We start from the raw sequence: 16,338 nt of genomic DNA, 5'->3' as shown, positions 1-16,338 counted from the left end.
TGATGCCACGCCACGCCCCCTCCATGACGTCATGCCACAGCCGTTACGCCTCCTCCCATAGACATGAAATGAGGGGGCGTGGCATGATGTCACGGAGGGGGCGTGGCGTCACATCTCCTGTTCCGGAAACCCGGAAGTTTCCCACAAGGGAGACACAGCCCCGCATACAATGTGGGTCCTGCAGGGAGATCGCGGGGGTCCCAGTGGCAGGCCCTCTACGATTTGATGTTGCAGATTTTAATCTGAATCTAATAAAAATCTGCAGCTTCAAATTTGCGCAGGATACTGTACGTATGACTAGACTCTTAGGGTATATTCACACGTACAGGATCTGCTGCATATTCTGCTGCATATTTTCTGCAGCTGATCTTGCTACCCATTTAAAACATGCATACAAATATGCAGCACATTCTGTGAGTACCCTTAGGGTCCATTCACATGTACCCTTAGGGTCTATTCAGATGCACTGTATACAGGATACTGTATATGTGAATAGACCCTAAGGGTAGATATTTGATACATATTTGAAGCTGCACATTCTCTATGGAGGGTTTGTTTTCACTCACAGTGGTCCCAGACCTATTTGGGACCTAAATTCTACATCAATCTTTTAGTATGCTTTTTGAAGTGTGGGAGGAAACTCACAAAAACACAGGAAAAATGTACAAAATGAACATAGGACAGCTAAATTGGCTGGAGCGCACCTTCCGTCTAATGGAGGGGGAGAGCAGTGGCAGCTGGAATGAGGGCGCACAGTTGAAAGACAGAGCCCAGCAGTGCCAGGCGCATGTGAGACAGTGTTACAAATAGTAAGGGGAGTATGAGAGAGGTACTATCTGACTAAATATTTTCCAATAACAGCTACTTAAAGAATATATGGGGAGACTTATAAAAAACCTGTGCACAGAAAGAGTGGTGCAGTTGCCTATAGCAACCAATCATATTGCTTCTTTCATTTCTATAAAGGCCTCTGGAAAATGAAAGACTGGCTGCTAGGGGCAACTGTGTAACTCTTCCCCTACACAAGTTTTGATAAACAGCGATTTTTTTAAACTAACTTTTATTTAGAATTTGGTGCTGGAATACCCTTACTTAGCACCTGTTCTCCCCGCTTTCTGCCACGTTGATCTGTAATGAACGGTTCCAGCAGAAGGGTTAAATTCCCCAGAGTTTAGCTGATGCTTCTGCTTTGCTGTGATGATGCCAGGGAGCTTGACTACTAGCCAATCTCATCTGGCCTCAGCATCCACGCCCCTTCTCGGGTGGATATAAATGCCCAACTAGTGTGTTCAATCCCTGCCTTTGTTTGTGGTTTGTACACATCACTAGTGTTTTGTTTGTATCTCCTTCTGATCTATTCTGTTTACCTAACCTCTGCCTGTCATCTGACTACTCCTTTACCTAATTCTCTGTACTTTTGCTGCCCTCTAGGTTTCTGACTCTTGGCTTGTTTGTGATTAACCCTCCATTTGCTGTTTTTCCTGACCTTTTTTTTGTTTACTGCTCCAGTTCTAGCTTTGATCCCGTTTATGAGCTGCAGCGTGACGCCTGGGCCTAGAAAGTACCTGGGCCCCATGTGTCATCATACTGCTGCTCAGCAAAGCCCTGGCTGAGGTGAGACATTGCTGCAGCCAGCAATTTGGTGAGTGGCAGTATGAAACATTGGGCCCTGGTGCTATGGACCCAGTTGTCAAACTGCAGCTCAGGAAAAAGATCCCACCCAGGGACCTGAGCCGGATACTGTAGGCACTGCTGAAGCACTGGAGGTGAGTAAAGGTTTATTTTTTTTTTATATAACACACACACTGGGCATAGTTCTAAAGGGCTTGAGAAAGCGCCTGATTGGTGCAAAACAGTGTCGCCCGGCATCTCCTGAGTCTCCCCTGCCTTGTAACATCTGACACTTGTCTGTGTCGTCCCAAACCATTCCAGGCCATTGTGACTAAAGTCTTTACAATTAAGCTGTAAGTTCTTTGCATGGCGAGTGCTCCGTTTTTGTTCTTTTTATCATTATTATTGGATACTGGACTGATTCCCTTTACGCGAGAACCACCCGATAACGTTCAGCTACTACGGGGGACACTTGTTGATAGCCTCCTATTTGTTGTGGATATTGCCACATTGTTAGTGGTGCCAATGTTTCTTCTATTTGGACTGTCATAGTTCTAAAACACCATCACTCCTGCTAACACCTTCAATGCATAGTTACAAGCAGTAGAGAGCCGGGAGAATGGGCAAAAGTGTACTTGAAGTTACTCATGAAGTATGGTGCTGCGATATCTAAAATTAATGTCTCTCCTATTTGTAAGTTCTTTTCTTATAACTAGAATTTGTTATTCCTGAAAATCTGATTGCAACTGTAGATGACTAAGATAATGACCTATGCCCGTCCCCTCCACATCCTGATCAGCATACAATCCGCATAAAATATTTGCAGTAACGATTGTTACCTGATATTAACGCCCGGTTTTTGGTCAGTTCCCATCATGGTATAGGTCTTTCCTGATCCTGTCTGTCCATAAGCCAGAATGCAAACATTGTATCCATCCACACAGGATCTGATAATAGGTAAAGTTTCTTCAAACACTTCCTCCTACATATGAATTAGGACATAAAATATGAGTGGAATTTATCATAAAACGAGTATAAACAAATCAAAGAGATATACACTGTATATACCAATTAGTTACACACCCATTATCACATACAGCAGAATCTGTTTCTCATTAACTCGAATAATATTATTATTTTTTAAATATAACAATATCTGCTTTTTTTTTTTTCAGTATACAATAGCATAGCCAACTATTCCTTTTATTTTTTTTCTTTACTGGCGCGGCTGAAAAAAATAAATAAAATAAAATAAAGAAAGTAATACTTGCCTACCCAGGTTTTTAACAGTGCTTGCTCCATGGTCTTCCGGTCCTGCTTCCAAGATGGTGTATTGGATCAGGACCTGCCCGCTTAGTCCATCACTAAATGGCTGAACAGTCAAGTCCTGCTTTAATGTGTCATCTCCGAAGCAGAGGGAAGCAACAAAGGACTGAAAGTCCATGGAGCAGGCACTACAAGGAGACCAGAGTGGGTATGTATAAACTTTATTACAGCAGCTCCAGTAACATAAAAATGGGAATCCTAGAATACCTCTTTAAATGTAATGAAACAGAAGCATTAAAAAAAAAAAAAAAAATGCAGTGTGAACATTAGACCCTTGTGGAACTTCTGACAAATCTATTAACGCTGATGGACATATGCCTGCAGGGAATGTCACTGGGTGTCAATTTAAACAGTTATTCCAAGTTTTTATTTATTTTTCCAGAATAGGAAGCTATGCACTTAAATATATGCATATGTAAAATTCTGCTGATATTTTTTTATATTTTTATTTTATCAATGCAGTGGTCTGTGTCTAAAAATAATATAGCTCAAATTATTTCTATGCAATACATCCATAAGAAAATCTAATAGAACTACACATGGTGTCACTCAAGGGACCTTAAAACACTTGTTATACGATAGTGGGTGGTTAATAGAGATAGAATGGGGTGCACAACAGGGCTGAGGAGAAGGAGGAGGTGCTGTGTGGAAAAGACACAGCCCAAGTTGACAGAAGTAATAAGAAAACAAAATATTCACCAAATAATTCTCAGCTAAAATAATGTATTCTCAATTAAAATTTTCCCTCATCATAATGAAGAAGTGTAAACAAAATGTTACAAACCTTTGCTAATTTATTAAAACAAATAAACTAAAATATTGCATTGAATTAAGTATTCAGACCCTTTATTCAGTACTTAGTTGAAGCATCTTTTGGCTGCATTATAGTTCTCCAGTTTTCTTGGGGATAATGCCATAAGGTTTTTACACCTGGATTTGTGGATGTTCTGCCATTCTTCTCTGCAGATCCTCTCAAGTTCTGTCAGGTAGAATGGCGACTGTTGGTAGAAGCCATTTTCAGTTCTCTCCAGAGATGTTCAATAGGATTGAAGTCAGGGCTCTAGCTGGGCCACTCAAGACCGTTCAAAGAGATGTCCTTGAATGGGTACTCCGATGTAAACATCTTATCCCCTATCCAAAGGATAGGTGATAAGATGTTAGATTGCGGGGTTCCCTCTGCTGGGATCTCTGCTGTGGCACCCCTGTCATTCGGTGCACGGAGCGAATTCTGCTCTGCGGCCGAAACTGGGGAGGACGGCCACCACGCCCCCTCCATTCACGTCTATGTAATAGCCTTCATGCCCCCTCCCATAGACATGAATGGAGGGGGCATGGCGTGACGTCACGAACGCAGAAGCTGCAAGCTTTCCGTATTCCGAATGCTGACGCTGCCGTCCCCAGAGATCGTGGGGTCCCCAGCGGCGGGATCCCCATGATCTAACATCTTATCCCCTATCCTTTGGATAGGGGATAAGATGTTTACAGCAGAGTACCCCTTTAAAGTGCAACTGTCTCCTGCTTTGAGCATAGCAAACCCCAAACAATGAAGGAGAGGAATAAGGAACTAAGAATGAGCGTACCTTTGTTATAACTATCCCTGATTTAAAAACGGCAAAAAGCTACTTTATTTATTGCAGCCGAACAGTCGGATGGGACGTGCAAAAGCTTTGGGTTCGAGAAGCCATGGGTTGGCACGTCTCTTCTCTCTTCCTCTACATCTCATCCTCCAGCTCCGAGCTCTGACTGCCAGTTAAGGGAAGACTAGTTCGGTAAAAGCAGCAGCAAAATACAGCCTTCACACTCTGGCATTACATAAAAATAAATCCTGCTTGTCCAGCGCTAGCTATGCAGACCTTACTGTCTATACAGGTAGCTTTCTACCAGCTAGACAACAAAGTAGACAACATGAGTTATTTGATATAGGTTCCTCACTTTCTCACTTGCAAACTAACTTTCCAATAGTTTCAAAGACCAGTGACAAGCTGTCTTCAGGACCTGATCTGGTATAATCTAAAAACCTGGAGCTTCCAAGGAAGGGTATTAAAGGCGCCACTACCAAACCTGCCTTTTAACCAATAAAAACCCAAGCCTGATAACAGGACTTACCAAAGTCCTGAGCAAGCTAAGTCTCGCCAGGGTGTAAAGGGGTACTTGAGAGGAAAAAAATGTTTTCAAATCAACTGGTGCCAGAAAGTCACATAGATTTTTAAGTTACTTGTATTAAAATAAAAAATTAAAAAAACAAGCCTTCCAGAACTTATCAGCTGCTATATGGACTGGAGGAAGTTGTGTAGTCTTTCGAGTCAGGCATGGGGCTCTCGGCTGCCACCTCAGTCCATGTCATGAACTGTCCAGAACAGGAGATGTTTTGCTCTAGGGATTTGCCCCATCAATTAACATGGCAACATAACCTGGAGCCATGCAGACTGTGACGTTGTGGTAATAACCATTAGAACAATCACCATTTTACAATTAGTCCTATTTATTTAGTAATATGTGTTAACCAAGCACACGATTGTCACATAATCCTGTTGCTTGTAAAATGGCTGATGTCATGTTTAGTCTAATTCCGTAATTCTATGAATCAATCATTATACAAGACTGACCAAGTGCTTTACTGTACTGGTAAAAGACAGATGAGCAGAATTTAAAACATGAAATGAACAGAATTGATAGATCTATTTCATGACTAGTATATCACTGGGGAACTAATTTTCAATGAGGACACCCCTTTCCTCATGAGACTACTCACTATCAGGGTGTATTGATAAATGTGCCCTTGGAGAGAGAAATATATTATATATATATAGAATTAAGGAACATCCAATAAAGCAGTGATGCAAAAATAATATATAACTTTTATTCCAAATCTTTTAAAAATAAGATTAAAAAGTCCATATCTAACGGTTTAGTTGGTCAACACAGGACCGTGCTCATGAAATGGGTATAACCCTATACCCATTTCATAAGCACGGTCCTGCGTTGACCAACTAAACAGTTAGATATGGACTTTTTAATCTTATTTTTAAAAGATTTGGAATAAAAGTTATATATTATTTTTGCATCACTGCTTTATTGGATGTTCCTTAATTCTATATATATAGATCTATTTCATGAAAAAGATTCAGTATCAAAACATTTTTTACTTAAACTTCTGCTCATTCCTTGCTTTAGAGTCGAGTGGGTGGTCCTACTCAGTGATTGACAGCTGTCCTGCTATTATGTATACTCATAGAAGGAAAGCTGTTAGTCAGTTTTTCCTGTAAATCTATATCCATCTGTTCAGCTACTTTGCTTTAGCATGCTGGCCACATATTGGACCACATTTTCAATGTGACATGCTTTTTTTTACTTTTTTTTGCAGTGAAAGGGGAAAAGGCAGGGTGAAAGTGCTGTACTGACTTGGGTCTAAGTGGCTGCTCATGGATACTTATTGGTACTATGTAGGTACTTGTAGATCAACTACAAGTTTGTCTTTTGGCATGAATGTTGACCGCTGGTAAGGCCAGTAGTGTTACATAGGCTGACTAATTAAGTAGATCAGAACTCATTTATGGGGCCAACTAGATGACTCATTCACAATTGATCCACGGATCGTTTGTGCGGCCCTTTACTTCCATCATTGTCCAGAAAGATGTGCAGCCAATGAAAAATGGTTTTTAAACCTGTTTAGGAGATGCAACCAGCTTATAAACGAATGTTTCCTCTTTTGTCGGCTGTTCAGTGGACCTTTTACACAGGACAGTATCTGCTTGTTTGGTCAATAATTACCCCTTGGAATAGGGACTTAACTGTGTCAACTGCTCTGTCTTGAATGACGGAATTGACTTTGGGCTAAGAAAAATAAAGGAGTATATAAATTGTACCTGAGTGCACTGTGGCAGAAAGACCTGGTCATATCTAAACCGCTTCTTGGCCCCATTGCAGTTCACTACAAGTTCTTCATTTGCCAGGAATTCTAAGTGTTCTCCCTTTCTGTCATCTAGTCTGCATCGACAAAATACCCGGATATTGCCTCTTAGTTCTTGAAGCTGATTATACAGTAACCTCCTCTCCATGGACTCCCGTTGGTAGAGAAAACGAATCTCTTCTATTTCTTTGGCGGAGCTGCGCAAGTTTATTACCATGCTCTGTAGATGCTCTATGCTCAGGCCGATCTCCGCCAGACCACTTGATGCAAGGACTCTTAGCTTGTCATTACTGATGCTGAGCTCATGGGCTTCTCTTAACATTTTTATTAGTGAGTCTTTTTTTAAAGATAAGCAATTTTGTAATTTATCAGTGATCTGTGTATTTAATAGATATTTTTCCTGTTCGCTTTGTAATTCTGCCACTTTCTCATATAAGCTCTCTGATTGTTGAACAAGATGACTCTTTTCTTCTTCTAAATATTTGCATTTCAAGCGCAATGTTTCTAGTTCACCATCCCTTTTCTGCAATTGCTTGCTTAAGTCTTCAATTTTTTTGTCTTTTTTGGAAATTTCACTGTGAACAAATAATGTTGAGAAATGTAGTGATTGAACTTTGGACTACATAATACATAATAGTTGTAAAATAGTTTCAGTAACAATTTAAGACTTTATTCTTGTTCCATTATTGGGGTTTTCTATTGGGGTTTTCTTGCTTTAGACATGTGTCACATATCCTGTATATATCTGATTGAAATAACATTGTAGAACAACAGATTAATAGTAAACAGACATATGTAAATATGTGTGTATATATATATATATATATATATATATATATATATATATATATACACACACACACATAGAGTATTTCTGTATTTCTCACAGAAAAGGATTGCAGTAACACATGTTTATTCCCTTTGTGTGTATTGGAACTAAACCAAATAAGGGAGGAAATGTTGGACCATTCTTCCTTTGCAAACTGCTCCAGGTCACTTATTGGAAGGGTGCCTTTTCCCAACAGCAATTTTAAGATCTCTCCAATGGTGTTCAATGGGATTTAGATCTGGACTCATTACTAGCCACTTCAGAACTCTCCAGCGCTTTGTTGCCATCCATTTCTGGGTGCTTTTTGACATATGTTTGGGGTCATTGTCCTGCTGGAAGACCCAAGATCTCGGACGCAAACCCAGCTTTCTGACACTGGGCTGTACAGTGTGAGCCAAAATCTGTTGGTAATCCTCAGATTTCATGATGCCTTGCACACATTCAAGGCACCCAATGCCAGAGGAAGTAAAACAATCCCAAAACATCATTGAACCTCCAGTGCCTCTGGCACTGGGAAGCCTTTTTTTGCATTCACTTCCAGGCAGTGGAAGAGAGAGTGGTGATATCAGGTAACTATGAAAGCAAGTACACTGTGATTGTTTGAGCTAGTGATTGTGTGTCTGTATACAAGAGTGTGAAGTATACAAGTGAGTGTAAGTATAAAAGTGAGAGGGACTTAAAATTAAGGGACTTTAAATTCAGGAAGTTTAATTGAAATATTCGTTTTTTTACTGTTAATTTTTACAATCCCTAAATCTAGTATGGCTTCCCTGTTGGAAAAGGCAGTCCAGTGTGCATCTTGCACAATGTATGCAATCCTTGAACAGCAGTTTGAGGGTGCATATTGTTGTGCGAGATGTGTGCGAGTTGTTCATTTGGAAGCCCTAATCCTGGATCTAGAGGAGCAACTGGCAACACTGAGATGCATTGACAACTTGGAGAGGAGTCTCCTGCTCACTGATTAAGTACTCTCTGGGGTAGAGATGAGGGAGGATAATGGGACGGAGGTGCAGGACAGTCAGGCAGCTAGCTGGGTTACAGTTAAAAAACTGGGTAGAGGGAAAAGTGTCAGGGAGGCTAGTCCTGAACTGGCACACCCCAACAAGTTTGCCCGGTTGGCAGATGAGGGGGATGCCATTTCAGAGCTAGCAGTACTGCAGCAGGACTTTGCCTCTGACCGCCGGGTGGGGTGTCTGCTCCAGTAAGGAGGGAGGGAGAAGTGCAGGGCAGGCCAGACAGTTACTGGTAGTGGCGGGATTCAATTATTAGGGGGACAGACAGGGCGATCTGTCACAAAGACTGGGATCGCCAAGCAGTGTGTTGTCTTCCTGGCGCTTGAGTTTGGCACATTGCGGATCGGGTTGACAGGTTGCTGGGTGGGGCTGGAGACGACCCAGCAGTCATGGTACATGTTGGCACCAATGACAAAGTAAAAGGTAGGTGAAGTGTCCTTGAAAATTATTTCAGGGACTTAGGCCACAACCAGGACCCGCGACTAATACCGGACATCGCCGATCGGGCAGATGTCCAGTATTAACCCTTTAGATGCCGCGATCAAAGTTGATTGTGGCATCTAAAACGGGAGAATACACTGCCAGTTAGCTCAGCAGAGCTGTTCGGGATTGCCGCGGTGAAATCGCGGCATCCTAAACAACTGACAGGACAGCGGGATGTGTCTTACCTTGCTCCCGGCTGTCCGATTGGCGTTTGATTGCTCCAAGCCTGAAATCCAGGCTTGAGCAATCAAGTGCAGATAACACTGATCAATGCATTCCTATGGCATATGCATTGAACAGTGTAAGAGATCAGTGCATGCAGTTTTATAGCCACTAGAGGGGGCTATAACACTGCATAAAAAAAGTTACAAAAAGTTAATAAATGTGATTTAACCCCTTCCCTAATAAAAATCAGAATCACCCCCCTTTTCCCATAAAAAACAAAAGTGTGTAAATAAAAATAAAAACAAATATATGTGGTATCGCTATGTGCGTAAATGTTTAAACCATAAAAATATATAATTAATTAAACCACACGGTCAATGGCTTACGCGCAAAAAAATTCCAAAGTCCAAAATAGCGTATTTCTGGTCTCTTTTTATACCATAAAAAGTGATCAAAAAGTCAGATCTAAACAAAAATAGTACCGCTAAAAACTTCAGAGCATGGCGCAAAAAATGAGCCCTCATACCGCCCCATAAGCGGAAAAATAAAAGTTATAAGGGTCAGAGGATAATTTTAAACACATACATTTTTGTGCATGTAGTTATGATTTTTTCCAAAAGTATGACAAAATCAAACCTATATAAGTAGGGTATCATTTTAATCATAGGGACCTACAGAATAAAGATAAGGGGTCATTTTTATAGAAAAATGTACTGCGTAGAAACGTAAGCCCACAAAAGTTACAAAATGGCGTTTTTTTCTTAAATTTTGTCGCAAAATTATTTTTTTTCCCGTTTGTAGATTTTTGGGTAAAATGACTGATGTCATTACAAAGTAGAATTGGTGGTGCAAAAAAATAAAAGCCATCATATGAATTTTTAGGTGCAAAATTGAAAGGGTTATGATTTAAATATAGGGACGGGCTACACTTCAATGGGGAGGGTGCAGCTGTGTTTTTGAAGAAGATAGCTTGAAGGGTGGAGGAGTGTTTAAACTAGGGACTGGGGGGAGGGAACCTACAACGTGGGGGTGGAGCGGAAGGAGGGGTTAGAATAGTTAAAAGGGATAAGCTTCAGAGTAAGAAAAAACTTAAACCTTTAAATTGCAAGTTTGACTAATGCCAGAAGTCTGTCCAATAAAACAGAGGAACTGGAGTGGTTGATGTCTGAGGAGAATTATGACATAGTGGGTATAACAGAGACTTGGTAGGGATGATAGCTGTGACTGGGCGGTCAACATACACGGTTATAGTGTATTTAGGAAGGATCGGACAAAACGTAAAGGGGGAGGAGTTTGTCTTTATGTGAAATCGAGTGTGAAGGCCGCACTGTGGGAGGATATTATGGGTAGAAATATGGAGATGAAAATTCTGAGAGGGGTTTGCTATAAGCCACCAAACATAATGGAAGAGCCAGAAGATCAATGAGGCTAAGTTTTTGGAAAACTGCCACTGCAGGACTTAAACGTCTCCTCCCAAATGGATCCACTTTTGACTTTGTATCAAAAACTGCAGTGGCAGTTTTCCAAAAACTGCCAGAAAAAAAGCCAAGTGGAAACTTAGCCTAGCTGAGGCAAATAAACAAGGCAGCAAATCAGAATGATGTGATAATAATGGGGGACTTTAACTATCCTGATATAAACTGGGAGACTGAGACCTGTGAATCTCATAAAGAAAACAGGTTTCTGACTATAGCTAAAGACAATTATCTGTCCCAAATGGTGCAAGTCCCGACCAGAGGGGGCACCCTACTAGACTTAACCCCTTAACCTCTTAAGGACCAAGGACGTACCGGTACGTCCTGAGTCCTTTCCCTTTCTATAACGCGGGGCCACGACGTGGCCCCGCGACATAGCGGGTTGGGCCCGGCCTCTAACAACGGCCGGGACCCGTGGCTAATAGCGCGCGGCAGTGATCGCGGTGCCGCGCGCTATTAACCCTTTAGACGCGGCGTTCAAAGTTGAACGCTGCGTCTAAAGAGAAAGTGAAACCATGCCAGTTAGCTCAGGGAGCTGTTCGGGATCGCCGCGGCGAAATCGGGGCATCCCGAACAGCTGTTAGACACGAGGAGGGTCTCCTACCTTGCCTCCTGGTGTCCTATCGCCGAATGACTGCTCAGTGCCTGAGATCCAGGCATGAGCAATCAAGCGGCAGAATCATCGATCACTGGTTTCCTATGAGAAACCAGTGATCAATGTAAAAGATCAGTGTGTGCAGTGTTATAGGTCCCTATGGGAGCTATAACACTGCAAAAAAAAAGTGGAAAAAAAAAAGTCAATAAAGATCATTTAACCCTTCCCTATTAAAAGTTTGAATCACCCCCCTTTTCCCATTTAAAAAAAAACACAGTGTAAATAAAAATAAACATATGTGGTATCGCCCCATGCGGAAATGTCTGAATTATAAAAATATATTGTTAATTAAACCGCACGGTCAATGGCGTACGCGCAAAAAAATGCCAGAGTCCAAAATAGTGTATTTTTGGTCACTTTTTATATCATGAAAAAATGAATAAAAAGTGATTGACAAGTCCGATCAATACAAAAAGGGCACCGCTAAAAACTTCAGATCACGGCGCAAAATATGAGCCCTCATACCGACCCATACGCGGTAAAATAAAAAAAGTTATAGGGGTCAGAAGATGACAATTTTAAATGTATACATTTTCCTGCATGTAGTTTGGATTTTTTTCAGAAGTATGACAAAATCAAACCGATATAAGTAGGATATCATTTTAACCATATGGACCTACAGAATAAAGATAAGGTGTTATTTTTACCGAAAAATGTACTGTCTAGAAACAGAAGCCCCCAAAAGTTACAAAATGGCGTTTTTTTTTCAATTTTGTCTCACAATGATTTTTTTTCCCGTTTCGCCGTAGATCTTTGGGTAAAATGACTGATGTCATTACAAAGTAGAATTGGTGGCGCAAAAAATAAGCCATCATATGGATTTTTAGGTTCAAATTGAAAGGGTTATGATTTTTTAAAGGTAAGGAGGAAAAAACGAAAGTGTAAAAACAGAAAACCCCCTGGTCCTTAAGGGGTTAAGGACGCAGGGTTTTTCAGTTTTAGCATTTTCGTTTTTTTCCTCCTTACCTTTTAAAAATCATAACCCTTTCAATTTTCCACCTAAAAATCCATTTTATGGCTTATTTTTTGCTTTTCAGTGACATTAGTCATTTTACCCAAAAATCCATGGCGAAACGGAAAAAATAATCATTGTGCGACAAAATCGAAGAAAAAACTAAATTTTTTAAATTTTGGGGGCTTCCGTTTCTAGGTAGTGCATATTGCAGTAAAAATGACACCTTCTCTTTATTCTGTAGGTCCATATGATTAAAATGATACCCTACTTATATAGGTTTGATCTTGTCGTACTTCTGGAAAAAATCATAACTATATGCAGGAAAATTTATTCGACTAAAAATGTCCTGACCCCTATAACTTTTTTTATTTTTCCACGTACAGGGCGGTATAGGGCTCATTTATGCGCCGTGATCTGAAGTTTTTATCGCTACCATTTTTGTTTTGATCTGACTTTTTGGTCACTTTTTATTAATTTTTTAATGGAATAAAAAGTTACCAAAAATACGCTTTTTTTGACTTTGGGATTTTTTTTACGTGTACACCATTGACCGTGCAGTTTAATTAACAATATATTTTTATAGTTCGGACATTTACGCACGTGGCGATACTACATATGTTTATTTTTATTTACATTGGGTTGCATTGAGGGGCGGAGCATGATGTCACACGGGGGCAGAGGCGTGATGGGGACTGATTGCAAACGGGGTGCCGCGTGCAAGATCGCGGGGGTCCCCAGCGGCGGGACTCCCGCGATCAGGCATCTTATCCCCTATCCTTTCGATAGGGGATAAGATGTCTAAGCACCGGAGTACCCCTTTAACAAAATAAAATGGGATAATGTCCTCAAAAACAAGAATACTGACACTAAATGGGAGAAAATTCTCACTGTAAGATGTATATACCTTATGGGAATAAAAGGGTCAGAAATGAAAGAAAACCAATTTGGATGAAAAAAAATGTTAAGGGGCAATAAATGACAAAAATAAAGCATTTAAACTACTAAAACATGATTGCATTGCAGAAGCATTACAAAGCTATAGAGAAAAATGTAAAATATGTAAAAAACAGATAAAAGCCGCAAAAATAGAGACAGAAAGACTCATTGCCAAAGCGAGTAAAACGAACCCCAAAATTTTCTTTAACTATATAAATAGCAAAAAGGTTAAAAATTAAAATGTTGGCCCTTTAAAAAAAAGATGAGGAAGAAATTATAAACGGGGATCAGGAAAAAGCAACTATATTAACCCCTTAACGACCATTGGCGTAAATGTACATCCTGGTTTGGCGGTACTTTGCGCACCAGGATGTAAATTTCATCTCCCGGGGTCTTTTGTTCTGGTCTGAGATCGAGCAGACCAGAGCAGAAGATCACGGTTAATACGCATAGCACTGAACAGTATTAGCAATCAAAGGATTGCTATAGATAGTCCCCTATGGGGACATAAAAAGTGTAAAATAAAAGTAGAAAAATTTAAAAATGAAAAGTAAAAAATGGGGAAAAATCCCCTCCCCCAATAAAAATGAAAATTGTCCGTTTTTCCCATTTCACCCCCAAAAAGCGCAAATCTTTTTTTATAAACATATTGGGTATCGCCGCATGCATAAATGTCCGAACTATCAAAATATAATGTTAATGATCCCATACAGTGAATGGCGTAAACGTAGAAAATAAAAAAAAGTCAAAAAATGCTGCTTTTTTGGCACATTTTATTTAAAAAAAATTAATAAAAAATCATCCCAAAAAATTGGGGGTTCGCCGTACATTTTAGAGTAAAATGAGAGGTTTCATTACAAAGTACAATTGGTCATGCAAAAAACAAGCCCATATATGGGTCTGTAGATGGAAATATAAAGGAGTTATGGATTTTAGAAGGCGAGGAGGAAAAAACGAAAACGCAAAAATAAAATTGGCATGATCCTTAAGGTTAAAAAGGGCTTGGTCCTTAAGGGGTTAAATCAATTTTTCTCCACTGTATTCACCGAGGTAAATGAAAAGCCTGGTGAAATACAACGAGATAAGGTAAACTCCCCAGAACAGGTCACCTGTCTAACCCAGGAAGAAGTACAGTGCCACCTCCAAAAAAATCAAAATAGACAAATCGCCAGGTCCAGACGGCATTTTACCCCTGTGTTCTAAAAGAATTAAGCAATGTAATAGACAGATCCCTATTTTTAATAGTAACCGGGACTATTCCCCAGGAATGGCGCATGGCAAATGTGGTCCAATATTTAAAAAAGGGGTCAAAAGGTGACCCCAGGAATTATAGGCCTGTTAGTTTAACCTCCTTTGTATGTAAATTGTTTGAGGGTTTTCTAAGGGATACTATTTTGGAGTATCTTGATAAAAGAAAATGTATGACTTCATATCAGCATGGCTTTATGAGGGATCGGTCCTGTCAAACTAACCTGATCAGCTTTTATGAGGCGGTGAGCTCCAGACTGGACCAGGGGCAATCGCTGGATGTCGTATAGATGGATTTTTCCAAAGCATTGGAGACGGTGCCACAAAAAAGGTTGGTGCATAAAATGAGCATGCTTGGGTTGGGGGAAAATGTGTGCAAGTGGGTAAGTAACTGGCTCAGTGATAGGAAACAGAGGGTGGTTATTAATGATACTTATTCTGATTGGGTGACTGTTACTAGTGGGGTACCACAGGGGTTAGTCTTGGCTCTTGTTCTATTTAATATATTTATTAATGACCTTGTAGAGGGGTTGAATAGTAAAGTAGCAATCTTTGCAGATTATACTAAACTTTGTAAAGCAGTAAACACTATAGAAGACAGTGCACTGTTACAAATGGATCTGGATAGGTTGGAGGTTTGGGCTGGGAAGTAACAGATGAGGTTCAACACTGATAAATGTAAGGTAATGCACATGGGGAAGAAAAAACCCGGGCTGGGATTATATGTTAGGTGGGAGAACACTTGGGACGATTGACTTGGAAAAGGACTTGGGAGTCTTAGTTAACAGTAAATTTAGCTGTAGTGACCAGTGTCGGGCAGCTGCTCCCAAGGCAAATACAATTATGGGGTGCATCAATAGGGGCATAGATGCCCACGACAAGGAAATAATTCTACCGCTGTACAAATCACTAGTCAGACCACACATAGAATACTGTGTACAGTACTGGGCACCAGAGTAGTAGAAAGATATAGTGGAGCTGGGGAGGGTTCAAAGACGGGCAACCAGAGTAATACGGGGAATGGGAGGACTACAGTACCCAGAAAGATTATCAGAACTAGAGTTATTTAGTTTAGAAAAAAGAAGGCTTAGGGGAGACGTAATAACTATGTATAAATATATCATGGGAGCTTACAAAGATCTCTCCCATGATTTATTTATACCCAGGACTGTATCTATAACAAGATGGCATCCTCTACGTCTAGAGGAAAGAAGGTTTCTACACCAGCACAGATGGGGGTTCTTTACTGTAAGAACAGTGAGACTGTGGAATTCTCTGCCGGAGGAGGTGGTCATGGTGAACTCTATCAAAGAATTTAAAAGGGGTCTGGATGCACTTTTGGAGAATAATTTAATTGATGGACTCTTTTTTCGACATTACTAACTATGTTACTATGTTACTATATTTCACTGTAGGTACTGTGTTCTTTTCTTTGTAGGCCTCATTCCGCTTTTGGTAAACAGTAGAATGATGTGCTTTACCAAAAAGCTCTATCTTGGTCTCATCTGCCCACAAGACATTTTCCCAGAAGGATTTTGGCTTACTCAAGTTCATTTTGGCAAAATGTAGTCTTGCTTTTTTATGTCTCTGTGTCAGCAGTGGGGTCCTCCTGGGTCTCCTGCCATATCGTATCATTTCATTTCATTTAAATGTCAATGGATAGTTTGCGCTGACACTGATCTCCCTGAGCCTGCAGGACAGCTTGAATATCTTTGGAACAATGCCACACCAA

The 16,338-nt window shown here is 40.4% G+C and overlaps 1 protein-coding gene across 1 annotated transcript in view; it reads right to left on the bottom strand.

Annotated features, from left to right (window-relative positions):
* The window catches only part of LOC130369119 (uncharacterized), a 70,724-nt gene that overhangs the window by 24,278 nt on the left and 30,108 nt on the right, over positions 1-16,338 (bottom strand). Inside the window, exons 8-9 of the mRNA XM_056573908.1 lie at positions 6,804-7,422; positions 2,451-2,593 (exon numbers count right to left, since the gene is read on the bottom strand). Of these exons, the coding sequence (XP_056429883.1) occupies positions 2,451-2,593; positions 6,804-7,422 (762 nt within the window). The remainder of the gene's footprint in view (positions 1-2,450; positions 2,594-6,803; positions 7,423-16,338) is intronic.

This window comes from Hyla sarda, chromosome 4 (assembly GCF_029499605.1).
Source record: "Hyla sarda isolate aHylSar1 chromosome 4, aHylSar1.hap1, whole genome shotgun sequence".
In the NCBI taxonomy this organism is placed as follows: domain Eukaryota; kingdom Metazoa; phylum Chordata; class Amphibia; order Anura; family Hylidae; genus Hyla; species Hyla sarda.
Note: the sequence above shows the minus strand (reverse complement) of the source record. Positions and strands in the feature narration are given on the sequence as shown.